The 14,525-nt window shown below is 41.7% G+C and overlaps 1 protein-coding gene across 5 annotated transcripts in view; it reads right to left on the bottom strand.

Moving 5' to 3' along the window:
- The window catches only part of Tmem108 (transmembrane protein 108), a 347,129-nt gene that overhangs the window by 22,704 nt on the left and 309,900 nt on the right, over window positions 1–14,525 (bottom strand). The window contains exon 1 of one of the 5 annotated variants that reach the window (XM_010625467.3): window positions 92–216. The exons of the other annotated variants lie outside the window; for them this stretch is intronic. Coding sequence (XP_010623769.1) covers window positions 92–188 — 97 coding nt within the window. The 5' untranslated portion in view covers window positions 189–216. Of the gene's footprint in view, window positions 1–91; window positions 217–14,525 lie in introns of those variants that run through there. 5 annotated transcript variants of the gene reach the window in all.

Raw genomic sequence — 14,525 nt, 5'->3', positions numbered from 1 at the left:
ATTAAATAAAAACTTTGAGTTTCTCAGAAATAAATATACATCATTGATTTCAGAGTGAGTTGTGTGACTGCTCCTAAAAGGCAGCCCATACCTGTGGCCTTTGCTTTTTTATGAATCCAAGGCATTTTCAGTATAAACTTTGCAGATTCCTCTTCACAGACAGTCACATTCCAAATGTTACCTCCCATCAAGTTCTGCTTAGGATATGCCTCCAATCACAGGCCAGAAGGTTCTCTGTATTCAGAGTTAACTGGGTCATCACCTGATGGGTTCCAGAAATACCCAGTGGTCAATGGTTCAGCAGATGGATTGATAAGGTGCATGACTACCGATAACTGTTTCCCAGAATACAATCCCTAAAGCACATACAAGAAAACCACATGAGAGGGGACTGTGTGCCCAGATACATCTTTGGTCTCTTACCAATATGAATTCAGCCTGTGCTGCAGCTCTGCAGGCTGACAGACCGTACATTCTGTTACAGACATGTGTGTACACATGTACATACATGAACATGTGTGTTCAGTCATACAGTCTTGCTCTCACTCTCCTTTGTTCCCTCACCCTCTCACACAGAACAATTATACACACAGAACACAGTTCTTTTCCTGAGAGCAAGAAACAGGTAAGCACGACAAATCTGTAGCCCAAATCCCCCATCATCTCCAAGCTAATTTACAGTTAAGTCATTTGAGTAAGTCTACCACATAGTGGTACCAGAATTTAAGCTCAGACTTCTCTGATCCTGGCTGCCAAGGACATCCTGGAGGCTGAGGTTTTTTTTTTCCAGTACTGAAGATTGAACCCATGGCCTTTGCACCACACTACATCCCCAGCCATTTTTCTTTTGAAATAGGGTCTTACTAAGTTTCTAAATTGTCCTGGCTGGGATCAAACGTGCCATCTTTCTACCTCAGCCTTCCAGAGTGCTGGGATTACAAGTATGCACTACTAAGCCAGGTTCTGAGAAATTTTTGATCCAGGAAAATGTCCTACTTGAGCAGAGGAATGTTTGATAAAGATAATATTATTTTTATCATTGATGATAACTATTATAATTGATAACCACAAGTTTAAAAAATCTTCCCCCAAATGCAGCAGTTTGTGGGGCACCTATGTTCCTTTACTATCTTAAGCTTTAGTTTTTTTGCCTTAATTATTTAATTCAAGTTGGGACAAACATTTTTTACCTAGAACTCTTCTTTGGATGGCTCCCTGGGCCTTGAAGACTTGTGTACTTGGAACCTCTAAGCTTCCTCTGCCCCAGGTTACATCTCTTTGGAGGAAACAGCCAGGGTCTTGTGAGTTTCCCTGTCTGCTATCTAAGTTGCTAGGGGTGGGACTGTGTCAAGTTCAATGTTATATTCCTATTTCTGGGCTAGTATCTGACTACAACAAATATTTGCTGAAGAATAAGAAATCTTCTTAAATTACTGACTGGTCAGTTGTGCCAGGTACTTTCCCAACATGACCAGCACAGTAGTATATTACAACCTACTCATTCTTCTTCAACGTGACTTTGTCCTCTTATTGACAGTGACAGCTATGTCTCTCCCCTAAATCTGGATTGGTCTATGACTATGGCCAAAGAGATATTGCCTGACTTCTGAGGCCAGGCCACCAAGGTGGTACAGCCCCTTCCTGGTTCACCTGGTGCTTATTCTTGGAAGCCAGCTGGCATGCTTCAAGGATGCCTGAGCAACCCTTAAGGGAACTGAGGAGGCCCCTATCCCTGTGAAGTTTCAGATGACAGCCAGTATTAATTTTCAGGCCACGTGGGTGAGCAATCCTGGAAGGGGATCTCCCAGCCTCAATTAAGTTTCCTAGCTGAGTTTGCACAGAGATGAGACAAGTAACTTTCTACCCAAACTATGGGTTTAAGTAAAATGAGAGATTATTATTTCAAGCTACTACATTTTAGTAACTTACTAGGCAGCAAGGACAACTGGAATACCAGCCATGCAAAAGTGAAATTCAAACTCTTTCAATGACCATCCTGGATTTAAACATTGCGGACTTTTAGTGTTAGGGCTCAACAACTGATTTTGACTTTGTTTCTCTTATTTCCTCCTTTATGTTCAGACTTGAGTAAGGAAACAGCTCAATTCTAGGCTCTTTGTACTGCACCACAGTTTCTCTGATATACAGGTAAGGTTATCCCATAGGAAGAAAGCAGTAAGTATATACTAGGAGTGCCACATAGCTCCTGGCACAGGGGAGACAGGATAAAGCTGAAGGCTGGTGTATGATGTTCACAAATTGAAGGCATGGTTGCTTCCTTTGAGGAGCTGCTATTTTAGAGGGGAATAAAGTCAGCTGTGGTGGGAGCACATGCACATGCCATGAAGGTATCCTCTCTAAGACTCCCCAGACAAACACAAGTGAGAGTCAGACTTAGGTAGATGAAAAGGTCAATTCAGGTTCTAATAAAGTAAAAACATTGGCAGTATTCAGGGAATATCTCTTGACAGCACAGCAAGTAACGCAGGCGCTCCAGTCCAGGCTGCTTTGTACTCTCCTGAACTAAAAGGAAGAAGCTCATAAAACACTTTCAGAGGCCAGAGAGCGGTCAGATGGGGAAAGGGGTTAGAGAGGAGGAATAAGTTCTGATGATCTATTTAGCACTGTAGGGTGACTGTAGTTAATAGGGATAAGGTGTGCATTTCAAAACAGCTAGAGATTTTTAAATCCTTACCATAAAGAAGTGATAAATATTTAAAGCAATCCATGTTTTAATTAGACTGATTTGATCATTCCATAACATATGTATCAACATCACATTGAACCCTATAAAGAAACTGAACTGTGAATCTAAAATTAAATAAAACTTCAAAGAAAACATTCCATGGGCTGAGGATATAGCTCAGTGGTAGAGTGCTTGCCTAGCCCTGGATTCTGTCCCCAGATACAGACAGATAGGCACACGCGCGCACGTGCGCACACACACACACACACACACACACACACAATTCTATACTCTATAGTAGAGAATTTGACAAATAGTACCTTAGCTAGGAGCCAGGAGATCAAGGTCAGTTTCAACTGTAATAACATCTTGTTGGATGTGTGTGTGTGTGTGTGTGTGTGTGTGTGTGTGTGTGTGTGTGTGAGCTTTGCAGTTTTCCTCTCTCAAGCCTATAACCTCTGCATAATCATAAGAAAAATATCAGAAAAATCCTAAATTCAGGGACATTTTATAAAGCTTCAGACTAGCAATCATCAAAACTGTCACAGACAGCCAAGAGGAGCCAAAAGAGACATGAAAATAAATGTAATGTATATCCTGGGTGGGATCTTGGAATGAGAAAATGAGGGAAATGTGAATAAAGTATGGACTTGTTAATAATAATGCATCAGTATTGTTTCATTAATTGTGACAAATGTACCATAGTATATAAGATGAAAATAACAGAGGAAACTGGGCACAAGGTATCTAGAAATCTCCTGCAACTTTTCTGTAAATTTAAAACTATTCTAAAACAAAGAAATTTTAAAAAATGGTCCATGGACAGTAGGGATATAGGCTATTCCATGGGCTGGTTTCTAGAAGACCTGACTTTCCCAGAGAGCTGGAGTGAGATCATGTACCCACAGATGGGGCAGTCAGAGTGGGGGAAGTAAGAATCTCGCTGTCCTAATGCTAGCTTCTGGCAGATCTTTCTTAATGTTGTGGGTAGGTCTGATCTAAAGTACTGACTGATGTGTTTGGGAGCCTACCTAGAGAGAGGGAATTTTTGCTATTACTTTTGCCACATCTACCTATATGCCCTGATTCTTAGCTTTTTGATACGGTCATTCAGAACAAAAGTATAGAATTTGGAGGTGAAATGGTCTGGAGCCTAATAGCCTGAACATAGTGTTTGAATATGTTCAGATTCCAGTTGAACCATCAGGGTAAATGTCATCAATGTACTGAAAACACCATAATTTTTATGTCTGCTCCCTCTGGGACGCTGGCCAAGCCCCTGAGGCTTCTCCTGGAGCACTGTGCAGGCTGCTTGATATTCTTGTTCAGTTCCCTGTCATGCTGGCTGCAAGGCTGTCTGGTTCTGCTCTCCTCAGTTGCCAAGGGTTCTCTGCCTGCTCCAGTTTTCCTGGAACAAACAGCTCAGGTAGACAGACTTGTGAAATTGCATTTCAAGGCAGGATGCCCAGACCCCAAGGTATAATTAGACTTTGAGCATGAGTTGAATTTCTCAAATGAATTCCAAATCTCAGCCCTCCCACCTGTGCATGCTTGGGACTTAAAGCTTCTCCCTCATCTTCACACAGCCCTTCCCACAGACAATATTGACACATTAAGTCTAAATGGATCACCAATGCTACATTTCCATTTACTGAGCACCTACTTTGTACCAAGCACTGTATTAAGTAATTTTCATTATTTCTTAAACTTTAAAAACCGTATCACCAAATTTTAAACATCTTCTATGTAATTATACAAGTATGCACCCTCTACATTTTATATATTCTCTTTTGTGATATAAATCTGTAGATTCAGGTGCCCAAAAGATTCAGTGTGGACCTGGGAGTTAAGCTTTTTTTTTATTTCCTCCAGAAAGTTATCTTATTCATGCCAAGCTGATGAGGCAAGAACAATACACACACAACAAGGGGAGAACAATGGAAGCCAATGTATAATTCAGGATTATGTTGGGTGGATTTTATGAATAGTACTACAAAAGCTGGAGGAATCCAGAAAGACTTTTCTGGAAGGGAAGAGACCTGGGTCCTCTTTCACCTCAAAATTTGCTCATTTCCTTATTCGTGTATCCAACAAGCATTTACCAAATGCTAAGCTGAGTGTAGCTTTGTGTTTCCCAGATAAACTAGTATCTGATCTCAGTCAAGCTGCAAACCTTTCATTCCCTACCATGGGGAAATGAATATTGGTAGGGAAAATCCCGGCAAATTCTGGAAAGGTGAGTTTATATATGGATGGAAAACATTTCATAGTATGGTATGTTGGGAATAGGGACATTCATTATTATTGAACATCTATCGTGTTTGTTAATATTTTACTCCTGAAAACTAATTTAATACAAAAACTTATGTGATGTGTCTTGTTCCCTAAAACTCAGGCTCAGATAAGTAAAAAGACTTATTCAAGGTCACACATTTAAGATGGAACCAAAACACATATCTAAGTGTATGTGCAGCATGAACAAAAACTATAGTGAATGTTTAAATTTTAGAAACATTTATTACAGTAAAAGACACATCACTATTAATCCCCTTCAAAAGCTCCCCCGCATTTTGAACACACTCAACCCATCATTCCTGCCACTTTTTGAAGCAGTTCAGAAAGTTCTTTTTGGTGTCTGTAGTTGCACTGTTGTGACTGCTTTAGCTTTCATCCTAAATTGATTCAAGATGTTTATTTTTCATGGTCATTTTGACTCTGGAGACGAAGAGAAGCTGCTCAGTGCTAGATCTGGTGAAAGTGGATAAGGACACTGTAATGCTTTATGAGCCCACCTTTTTGTTGGATGGTAGTAGGCAGTGGCATTCACTGTGCTTTTGATCACATCTTGTAAAGGACTCTTTGTTATAAAGTGCTGATCTAAGTTTTGATTATAAAAATAATGAGAGCAGAATATAATAAGTATCATAACTGAGGTATGTGTCATGTCACAAGAACTACTCTCTCTTTTTTTTATTTTTTTTTTACAAGAACTACTCTTAAGTGTGAAACACTGGCAGTATTAGCAGCACTTGGAGATTTGTTAGAAAGGGACACTCTTGGGTCCCAGAATGAATGGAATTAGAAGCTCCTGGAAGAGACCAAGCAGTGTGTGTTTGAAATCTCCAGGCCTCTGACTTGCCTGGTCCTAAGGGAATTTGGAAAATTGGTGATTGGTTCTACTAGAGAGGATTTGTGCCCTCACTGCAGTAGTGAGGGAGAAGAGGCAGGGCAGCGAGACACACAGCTGGTCCAGGCACTAAGTCTGGCAGAGAGACAGGCAGGTGCTCATACCAAATCTCTGTTCCACTCTGCTTGGCTCCTTCAGGTGCTGCTTTTCTGGAAACAATGCCCTCTGGCTGGCTGGGCTCCCTGCCCTCTGCCTCTTTTCAATCTGAAGTGAGCCAAGAACAAATTGAATCTAAACCGATTGCCCTCGGTGAAATTAATTTGCATTTGTAAAGCATGACCTTAAAAGATATGTTTATTTCTGGTTATGTGCTCACCACCTGGTGGGTGTGGCAGCCTAGGTGCAGAAACCCAGTGGAAAAGAGAAGCTGCCCAGCACCAGTGGGTTCATTCTAATGGATCCAATTCCTGAGAACACAACAAGCCAGGGGAGGATTAGAGGTGTCTGCAGGGATCCTGCTACATCAGGGACAGGTGCTATGTGAACTCTATGACTTTATATTTTGCCTTTATGGTCTTTAGTCTCCTACCAAGGCTAGGTCATGAAGGACAACATGTATGTATAAGCATTAATGCCAGCTACCCTGGAAGTTGCCATACTGGAGAGATCACACAGAGGTGGCAAGAGATGCTCAAAGAACCCCAGTTGTGTGAGTCTTCCCAGGAGCAATTGCCAGGTGTGCCAGTGGGCAACACCAGCTAAGTCCTGTCCAGACTTCAGATTTTCAAGCAAAATAAATTGCATAATTGTTTTAAGATGCTAATTTTGAGGGGGTGGTTTTGTTATACAGCAAATAGAATTCCTACATTATCTCATGAAATTCATATATGAACTTCTTGCATTAGGAATTATTTTCATAGTTATCTTTTGCCAGACAGGGTCTAAAGAGATTCTCAAAGTGGAGGCGAGGAACCTGAACTTAACTATACCCACAGAACAAGATTGCTGACTCCTGTGGCAGAAGATAATTTTCACGACTAGTTTAGGAAGAGGCACAGAAAAGATGTATTTAGAAAAAAGTACACACTCAAGAGTGTGGGCAGTCAGAGAATGAGACACATTATAGTGTGGGGCTGGGTCTATAGATGGTGATTTTTGGGATGCACATCTGCAGAACTTGGGTCCATTCATAGGTGACAGCCACCACAGATGATAGAGCAGGCACCCCTTACATTACAAACAAAAGGGATGGTTTATTCACAGATCAAGAGGTCAATTTACAGGTTAAGTGGAATGGCCAAGGCTTACTGAGTCTTTAAGGACCTTAGAAAGTTTTGACTGGGTTTGTGTCTTGAAGCTAGAGTTTTTAACTAAAAGTACAATTTAAAAATTATGATCCCAACTGAAATGCAAATGGGTTAAGTAATTTGCCTAGGATGTCACAGCTGGTGCGTGGCACTGAGCTAGCTGCAGGGTATGAGTGTAAGCTCCCTGACTCATGTCTTACCTAGGTGGCCACCTCGTCTCCAGTGGGACTGCTCCTTTGCTTAGAAATATATTTTAGATTTTTCATGGACATCTGGAAGTAGAAATGACTACTAGGCCTTTTATATATCACAGAAAAGGAGACTTATCCTTAAATGTTGGCAGTGAAGGTGGATTCTTATGCCCAGTATGAAAAGACACTTGGTGTTCATCTGGGAACAAAGAACACTGGTGGCCTTCAGCATAGATAATATCTCTGATGACCTAGAACTCTGGTGTTTTTTAGAGGTTGGCTGGTTGGCCTGTTTTCAAAAAAAGTGTAAAACTATTATTTTATATCTGGAAAAATTTTCTAAGGGTCAAAGAGTTCTTTTTTTGCTGTTTGTCCTTTTTCTTGCAGTACCGGGATCAAACCCAAGGCTTTGTGTATGGCAGACACATGCTCTACCACTGCGCTATAGTTATAACCCTCAAATAGCTTCTTCATTGTCTGTTTTTCCTTTAATTTTTGGTACTGGGGATCGAACTTTGGACCTTGTATTTGTGAGGCAGGCAGAGGCACCACTGAGCTAAATCCCTGGCCCTTCACTGTCTTTTACTTTGTTTTTTGTTTTTGTTTTTGTTTTTTTTGAGACAGAGTCTCACTATGTAGTCGAGACTGACCTGGAACTCACCATGTAGCCCAGGCTGGTCTTGAACTCACAGGGATCCTCCTGCGTCAGCCTCTCGAGTGCTGGGATTACAGTGTGTGTGTGCCACCACACCCGACCATTGTCTTTTACTTTGGAGGTGCAGTTCACTTGTAAGCAGGAGATAGCCTATTTGGGACAATCCTTCAAGACTGCAATGAAGTCAGATGTGCTGCTTATATTTTCACCAGCAGTTACACCTAAAATGATTCTAGAGCAACACTCGGGACTGGGAAGGTCCTGGACACAGAGGGAACACCATCAGAGACAGCCCAAGGCAAGCAGGAGTCAGGGTGACCAGCTACACTCATAGTGAGCAAGGACCTCCCACAGGGTCTCCAGACCAGTCTGTCTCCTCCTCCCCTCCCTCCTCAGTAGCTTCCCTGTCTACAACTGTAGTGGCCCAACCCTATATCCAAATTGATGATTATCCTTTCCTTTCTCATTACTCCATTCTGAGTGGTTTCAGGGGACTTCTTTAAAAATTAACTTTATTGAGGTATGATTTGGATGCAATAAAATTCACCATTTTAAATATACAGATTGCTGAGTTTTAACAAATGTGTACATTTGTGCAGCTACTGCAATAATTAAGATATACGTTTCTATCTTCTCATAAAATTTCCTTATGTCCTTTTACTGTCAAATCTCCCCCACCATGACTCTAAGCAAATCTGATTTACATCAGTAGATTCATTTTGTGTGTTCTAGATTTTCACGTAAGTGGAATTAGGTCAAATGCTTTGTGTCTGGCCTTAGCATGATATCTATGAAAGTTATTCACTTGCTGTGTGTATATTAGTGATTTATTCTTTTTTTCTTGCTGAGTAGTATTCCATTACATGGATATGTCCATCATTCATCTGGTAATAAACACACTTGGGTTGTTCCCAGTTTAGGGTTATTATGAATGAAACTGCTATGAACATATGTTTTCATTTATCTTGAATATCTAGAGATAGATCTGCCAGGACATACGGTAAGTGTACATTTAATTGTGTTAAAAACTGCCAAACTGTTTCCAATGATTTAAGATTTTACATTTCTCTCTTTAAATTTAATCATAATGACTGACAGATTGGCTAAATGATTATTTAGGTAATAAAATGCTATTAGTGCAATCTACAAGTAAACATGCAGAATATAATACAATGAGTTATCTCCTTCCTAGTTTCCTCTGGAGGAACTGGATCAGTGTCACCAGTTCCTCACAGACCTTTCCAGACACTGTTGAAACATTTCCCAACACTTAACTTATATTTTCCCTTTCTACTTCTTATACAGATAAGCATGCCCTAGACAAACCTTGCTTTTTTGTAACAACAGATCTTGGACAGTGTTAGGGAGACATTTTCCAAAGCATGTTCTGAAGAAATCTATCCCTTAGATGCTATATAGGAAAAGGGTTCCTAGAGGAAAAGCTACTTCCTCCTTACTCCTAGAAATTCATAGCATAGTTGGGCGTGGTGGCACACGGCTATAATCCCAGTACTTGGGATGCTGAGGCAGGAGGATCACTGCGAGTTTGAGACCAGCCTGGGCTACATAGTAAGTTCCAGGTCAGTCTCAACTACATAATGAGACCCTGTTTCAACCTCCACAGCAAAAAGAAATTTATAGCATACATTAGTTTATTTAAGGCTGTTAGAAGTCCTAGGATTAAAAAGCACTCATCTAAACCAGGAGCCAATAAACTTGTATAGGGCCAGCTAGTAAATATTTTCAGGCAATGTGGTTATGGTCCCTGTTATAATTAATCTGTCCTTGTAGTGGGAAAGCAGCCACAGACATTATATAAATGGATGAGTGTGGCTGTGTTCAGTAAAACTTTATTTACCAAAAGAGGTGTCCAACTGTAGTTGGCAATTCTTGATCTAGAACATGGCAAGATTTGAGAAGGGCATTGGTTAAATTTCAAAGTGTTTTCAAAGGCCTACTAGTGGTGCTGCTTTCTTCTTATATGTCCCCACTTCCTTCCCTACAGCAACAAATCCACCATCTCAAGGTTTAGAAAGAAGTGGGATGAGAATTGTGAACAGGAGTGGCGGGAAGCAAAGGAGGCCGGGGGTAGGGATGGAAGGACAGAGGTTGTCCCAGAGCGGAGACCAAGGGCAACAAAAATGCCAAGAGCTCAGTAAACAACTGTTCAGTTTGAGACTGCTTCTCTATCCTCTTCTTCCCCTCTATGCCCAGAGTATAACCTGAACACTGGAGAAGGGCAACATGCTCACTGAATAAATGACTTAGGTAGAAGCTTTTGGATTCTGGGCATCAGCACTCCTGTGAGACCACAGACTTCTTTGAAATGTACTCATTCTAAGATTCCACGGAATCTTTGTTGTCCAAGTCAAACCTTTGAGGATGTGTGAGCTTGTGGCTAGATAAGGGCGAGACCTATGCGATTCTAGGGGATAATTTTAAGAGTTCTCTTCTAACCTCTGATCAACGGATATAATAGTTACCAAGGAAATACTAGCTCTTCTGTTTTAAGTAACCATATTTTATCAAACATAAGAAGCAACACACAATTGCTTTATATACCAGTAAAGGGGAAAAATATTGCCAATTAAACTATGTCACAATACTTTCTTACATTTTCAGTTTTTAATTTACATTTTTTGAAAGAGCTCCTCTAGATTTGTTTAGACAGTTGGTCACACATCTCCAGTGCCTTTCCTGACAGCATGTGATGTGCAATTGCCAATCCTTTTGCAAGCATCTCAGTAACAAAACTCAGCCCAGTTGCAACTGCTTTGGTTCCATTTACAACTGGTTTCTGCTGTGGAATAGGGAATGGAGACAATTCTTATGATAAGCATTTACTCTACAAACATCCATTTCTGGCCTGCTGCTCTGCATTGAGGTCCTTCAGTTGACACAGGTTTTTGTTTCAAAACTGCATCACAGAGGATCTTTGTGAAAACTCTTTAAACAGTGATTATATACACATGGCACCAGTGATTCATTTCCTGCAAAAGGTGAGATGATAAGGCAAACAACTATGGCTGTCACTTGTCCACACACTGGCCATGATAATCACGGCCTAAGTGTGGTCTGGTGGAGAGCGACTGAGGTGCATCCTGGTTTCAGAGATATTAAAATGAACAGCATAAACCCAGATGGACATGTGTGCTTAATTAAGAAAAGTCCTGATTTTGAACTTCAGGAGGTTAAAACGAAACAACAAAATAAAGGAACTTAAAATAGCATGAAGTGTTTTTCTTCTTTACAATCAATCATTCCCAAACCCTCTGCGGCCATATTCTGATACTCTCAGCTGAATGTCTGCCCAGTGGAACTCACCTGGATATAAATAGATCTAATAATGGATATTTTTTATGTGTGCTAGGGATTAAACCCAGGGCCTTGTGTATATTAAGCACTTGCTCTGCACTGAATTACACCCCCAGTACCTGCTGTCCTACTTTACTTTTTTTGAGGTAGGGTCTCACTGTGTTGCCAAGGTTGGAGTCAAAATCCTGGTCTCATGTCAGATCCTTCTGTCTCAGCCTCCCAAGGAGCTGAGACTACAGGCATATGCCACCACGCCTCACTTTTAACTATGGAATTCTTGAAGGTCTAATTTGGTATGATCCATGAAACTATATTTTCACAGTTGCCTACCCTCCCTCCTATCCCATGAGCTCAAAACCAATCTAGATTTACATAATGAATTATTCATAAGTGTGAAGTACTGATCATTTTAAAGGAAGAAAATCAGAATGAATTACAGCTAATTTAAAAAAATATGCTTAGCACATATGCCAAGAGAATGTGTAAAGAAAGAAGCCAAGTTAGAAATTTATATTCATGTTAAAAAATGGTTATATGACATTTAAAGTAAGACCAGACAAGCTCTTGCTACCAGCTTAAGGACACTGCCTGGCTCCTTAAACTCTTCTCTGAGCCGGGCTTGTCACACTCTGATTGACAGGGAGTGGGTGCGTGGACCCAGTGGGTATATACTGGTATGGCAGGGAAGCACTGTGCTGCTGCTGGGAGCCTCTTCCTTTGGTCATGGGTCTTGTGCCTGCTCAATTCAGATCCAGGTCTGACTAGCCCCAAATCCCTGGTCTTTGCATCGCATGCCTAGTCACAGAGGTTTACTGTAGTAATCAAGATTCCTGGCAAAGCTTCCCTGGAGATGAGGTTGAACTACGTGATGGTCTAGATGCCAGCTCAGCCTTCTTTGTCCTTGTGATGTGGCTGCAGAAGATGCTTGACTAGGTCTTTCTGGTGAGCCCACATGAATCTGACTCTCCAGATGTGCCCAGCTGGGTAAGGTCCTCAGGGCAGAGCTCCACTGGCACACACCTCATGTGGCGTCTGCCACACTCTCACTGCACACAGGCCTGACATGACAGCATTTGTCAGTGATGCCTGCCTTTTATGCTTTCAAAAAGGCTTCAGGATGTTTTATGACAGAATAGGTACCAGCATTATGTCCTGTAACAGAAACTGACATCAAGACTTTCCAGGGGAATAAGACTGAAATGAGCTGTATAGCATTGGTGGAAACAAGTGCAGCAAAGGGAAGCAAGTGCCACCAGTACAGTTCCCTGCTGCTTGCCTTGCCTCCTATGGTCTCATTACTAAGCAACCAGAAAGGACATCAGGGAATCAATGGACACAGCAAACTGATGCTTTGAAAATGTCAAGGAAAAGGGTTTGGGAGAGAACATGCCTGCCTTGCACTTATGAAGGAAAGTTTGGGCAAATGGGCTACATGATTAAACTGGATGGCAGGTAAGAACACACTGTTTCGATGAAAGAGGAGAAACAGACACTGGGGAAGACAAGGTGGTGGCTGGCTGGCTCTCAACCTGCTCATGTGTGTGTAAGTTTGTGTCTTCCCACCATTTCACCTTTCTCCCAATTCAGATTCTCATACTTCTGTCAGCTCAGAAACATGAGGGTGATAGAACTGGGTCAAACTATACACCCACGTCAAATTAGAGGAAGGTCCTAATTTATTGGGGCACGGATGGGGCAACAGTACAGGGCAGAAGCAGATGCAGCAATGCCTGGCATGGGTCTCCTCTCCTTCCTCTCCTCAGTGGGAAGGACCTTTGTAGAATCTAAATCCACACTGGATTCTGCTCCTGTAGGCTCAGATCTTACACCTTCATTTTGGGAGAAGACTAAATTATATATAAAATCAATTAAAGGAATGCTTACAAAGAATAGGCTTTCCTGACTTTTAAGACAAAATCAACACTGGATTGATCGCTCTCCCTATCTTCAGCTTCATGAGGTTGAGGGTAGAGGGTAAAGGCAGCATTATCAACCCTGGTATCCCAGAACACTTTTATCTCCAGCTTTCTGGTATTCTGAAAGGGAGATTCCCATCCACTCCAGCATGTTATTCTGCTGCTCAAGTCTTACTGACTTCCTGAAGAAGAAATTTCAATCTCAAATCACACAAGTGGTAAGTGGCTGTGACTCAGGGAGAAACATATACTGAATCGGTCGGTCTCTATCTCCTTTCCTCACACAAAGAGTTTTTTTTGGGTTGGAATATAAATGAAATGACTGGTGGGTGGGGACTCCTGGAGCACCTCAGGATAGGGGCTACTTGTCAGGGAAAACAACCAAGTGACAGGAGGGTTAGAACTTCCAGCACCACCTCCCCCAACCCCACCCACAGAGAGGAGAGGAGAGGAGAGGTCTGGAGGTTGCACTCAGGCTGCAAACCAAAGGTGAGAAATAATTTATTTCTCAGAGCTTTGGGGAAAGCAGTAAGCATTTCTGGAAGGAGAAGCCAGTCCTACAGGCAATGGAGATCATACCAGGACTAGAGAGATACTGGTGCCTTTTCCTATTGCTTATTCTTCCCACCCCAATAAAAACATCAGTTCCTGTTTTACAACTCCTTCTCATCTGATTTGAGACCTACAGTATAGGGATGGAAAAGAATCAGATGGCTTGGGGAATCTTGGATGCCAACAACATTAGATATCTCCTCTTGGTCTTCCTGGGGAGTGAGTCTGGTTACCAGTACTCAGGGAGCAAGCTGAAGAAGAGGGCCGTGTTCTCAGCCGTCAGTGTACAAACTGTTTCATCACCTGACTTCTCCATAAGTGGCAGGTGTTCCCCATGAACCCCTGAGTTTTATCATCTGCAGATAGCAGTTGTCAATCTACTTCAGGATAAGGAAAGCACACCTCTTAACTATGGCAAAGTGGGAAGGCTCTGGAGATCCAACTGCTTCTTACAGGAACTTTCAACCAACCCTCTGGCTGGTAGTCCCTTCCAACCCCCATTTCCAGAGATTCCTTAAATGATTGCCAATTCCCAAGCTGTGGAGCATTCTACAGTGTTATCTGGGGTTGCTTCTATGTCTTCTGCAGGTCCAATTTAGGATTTAATTTTATCAGATTCTTCAGTAGTTTTATAGCTTCTCAAATTATGTCAATATGGTTGCACTCTTGCGGTCCACTGGTTTAAAAATTCCTTTATAAAGGTCTGGGGATTTAGCTCAGTGGTTCGGGTGCCTGCCTCAAAAGCACAAGGACCTGAGTTTGATTCCCAGTACCAA

Source organism: Fukomys damarensis, unplaced genomic scaffold (assembly GCF_012274545.1).
Source record: "Fukomys damarensis isolate Sample0158 unplaced genomic scaffold, DMR_v1.0_HiC HiC_scaffold_37, whole genome shotgun sequence".
Taxonomy (NCBI): domain Eukaryota; kingdom Metazoa; phylum Chordata; class Mammalia; order Rodentia; family Bathyergidae; genus Fukomys; species Fukomys damarensis.
The sequence above is the reverse complement of the archived record's forward strand: the minus strand, read 5'-3'. Positions and strand labels throughout refer to the sequence as shown.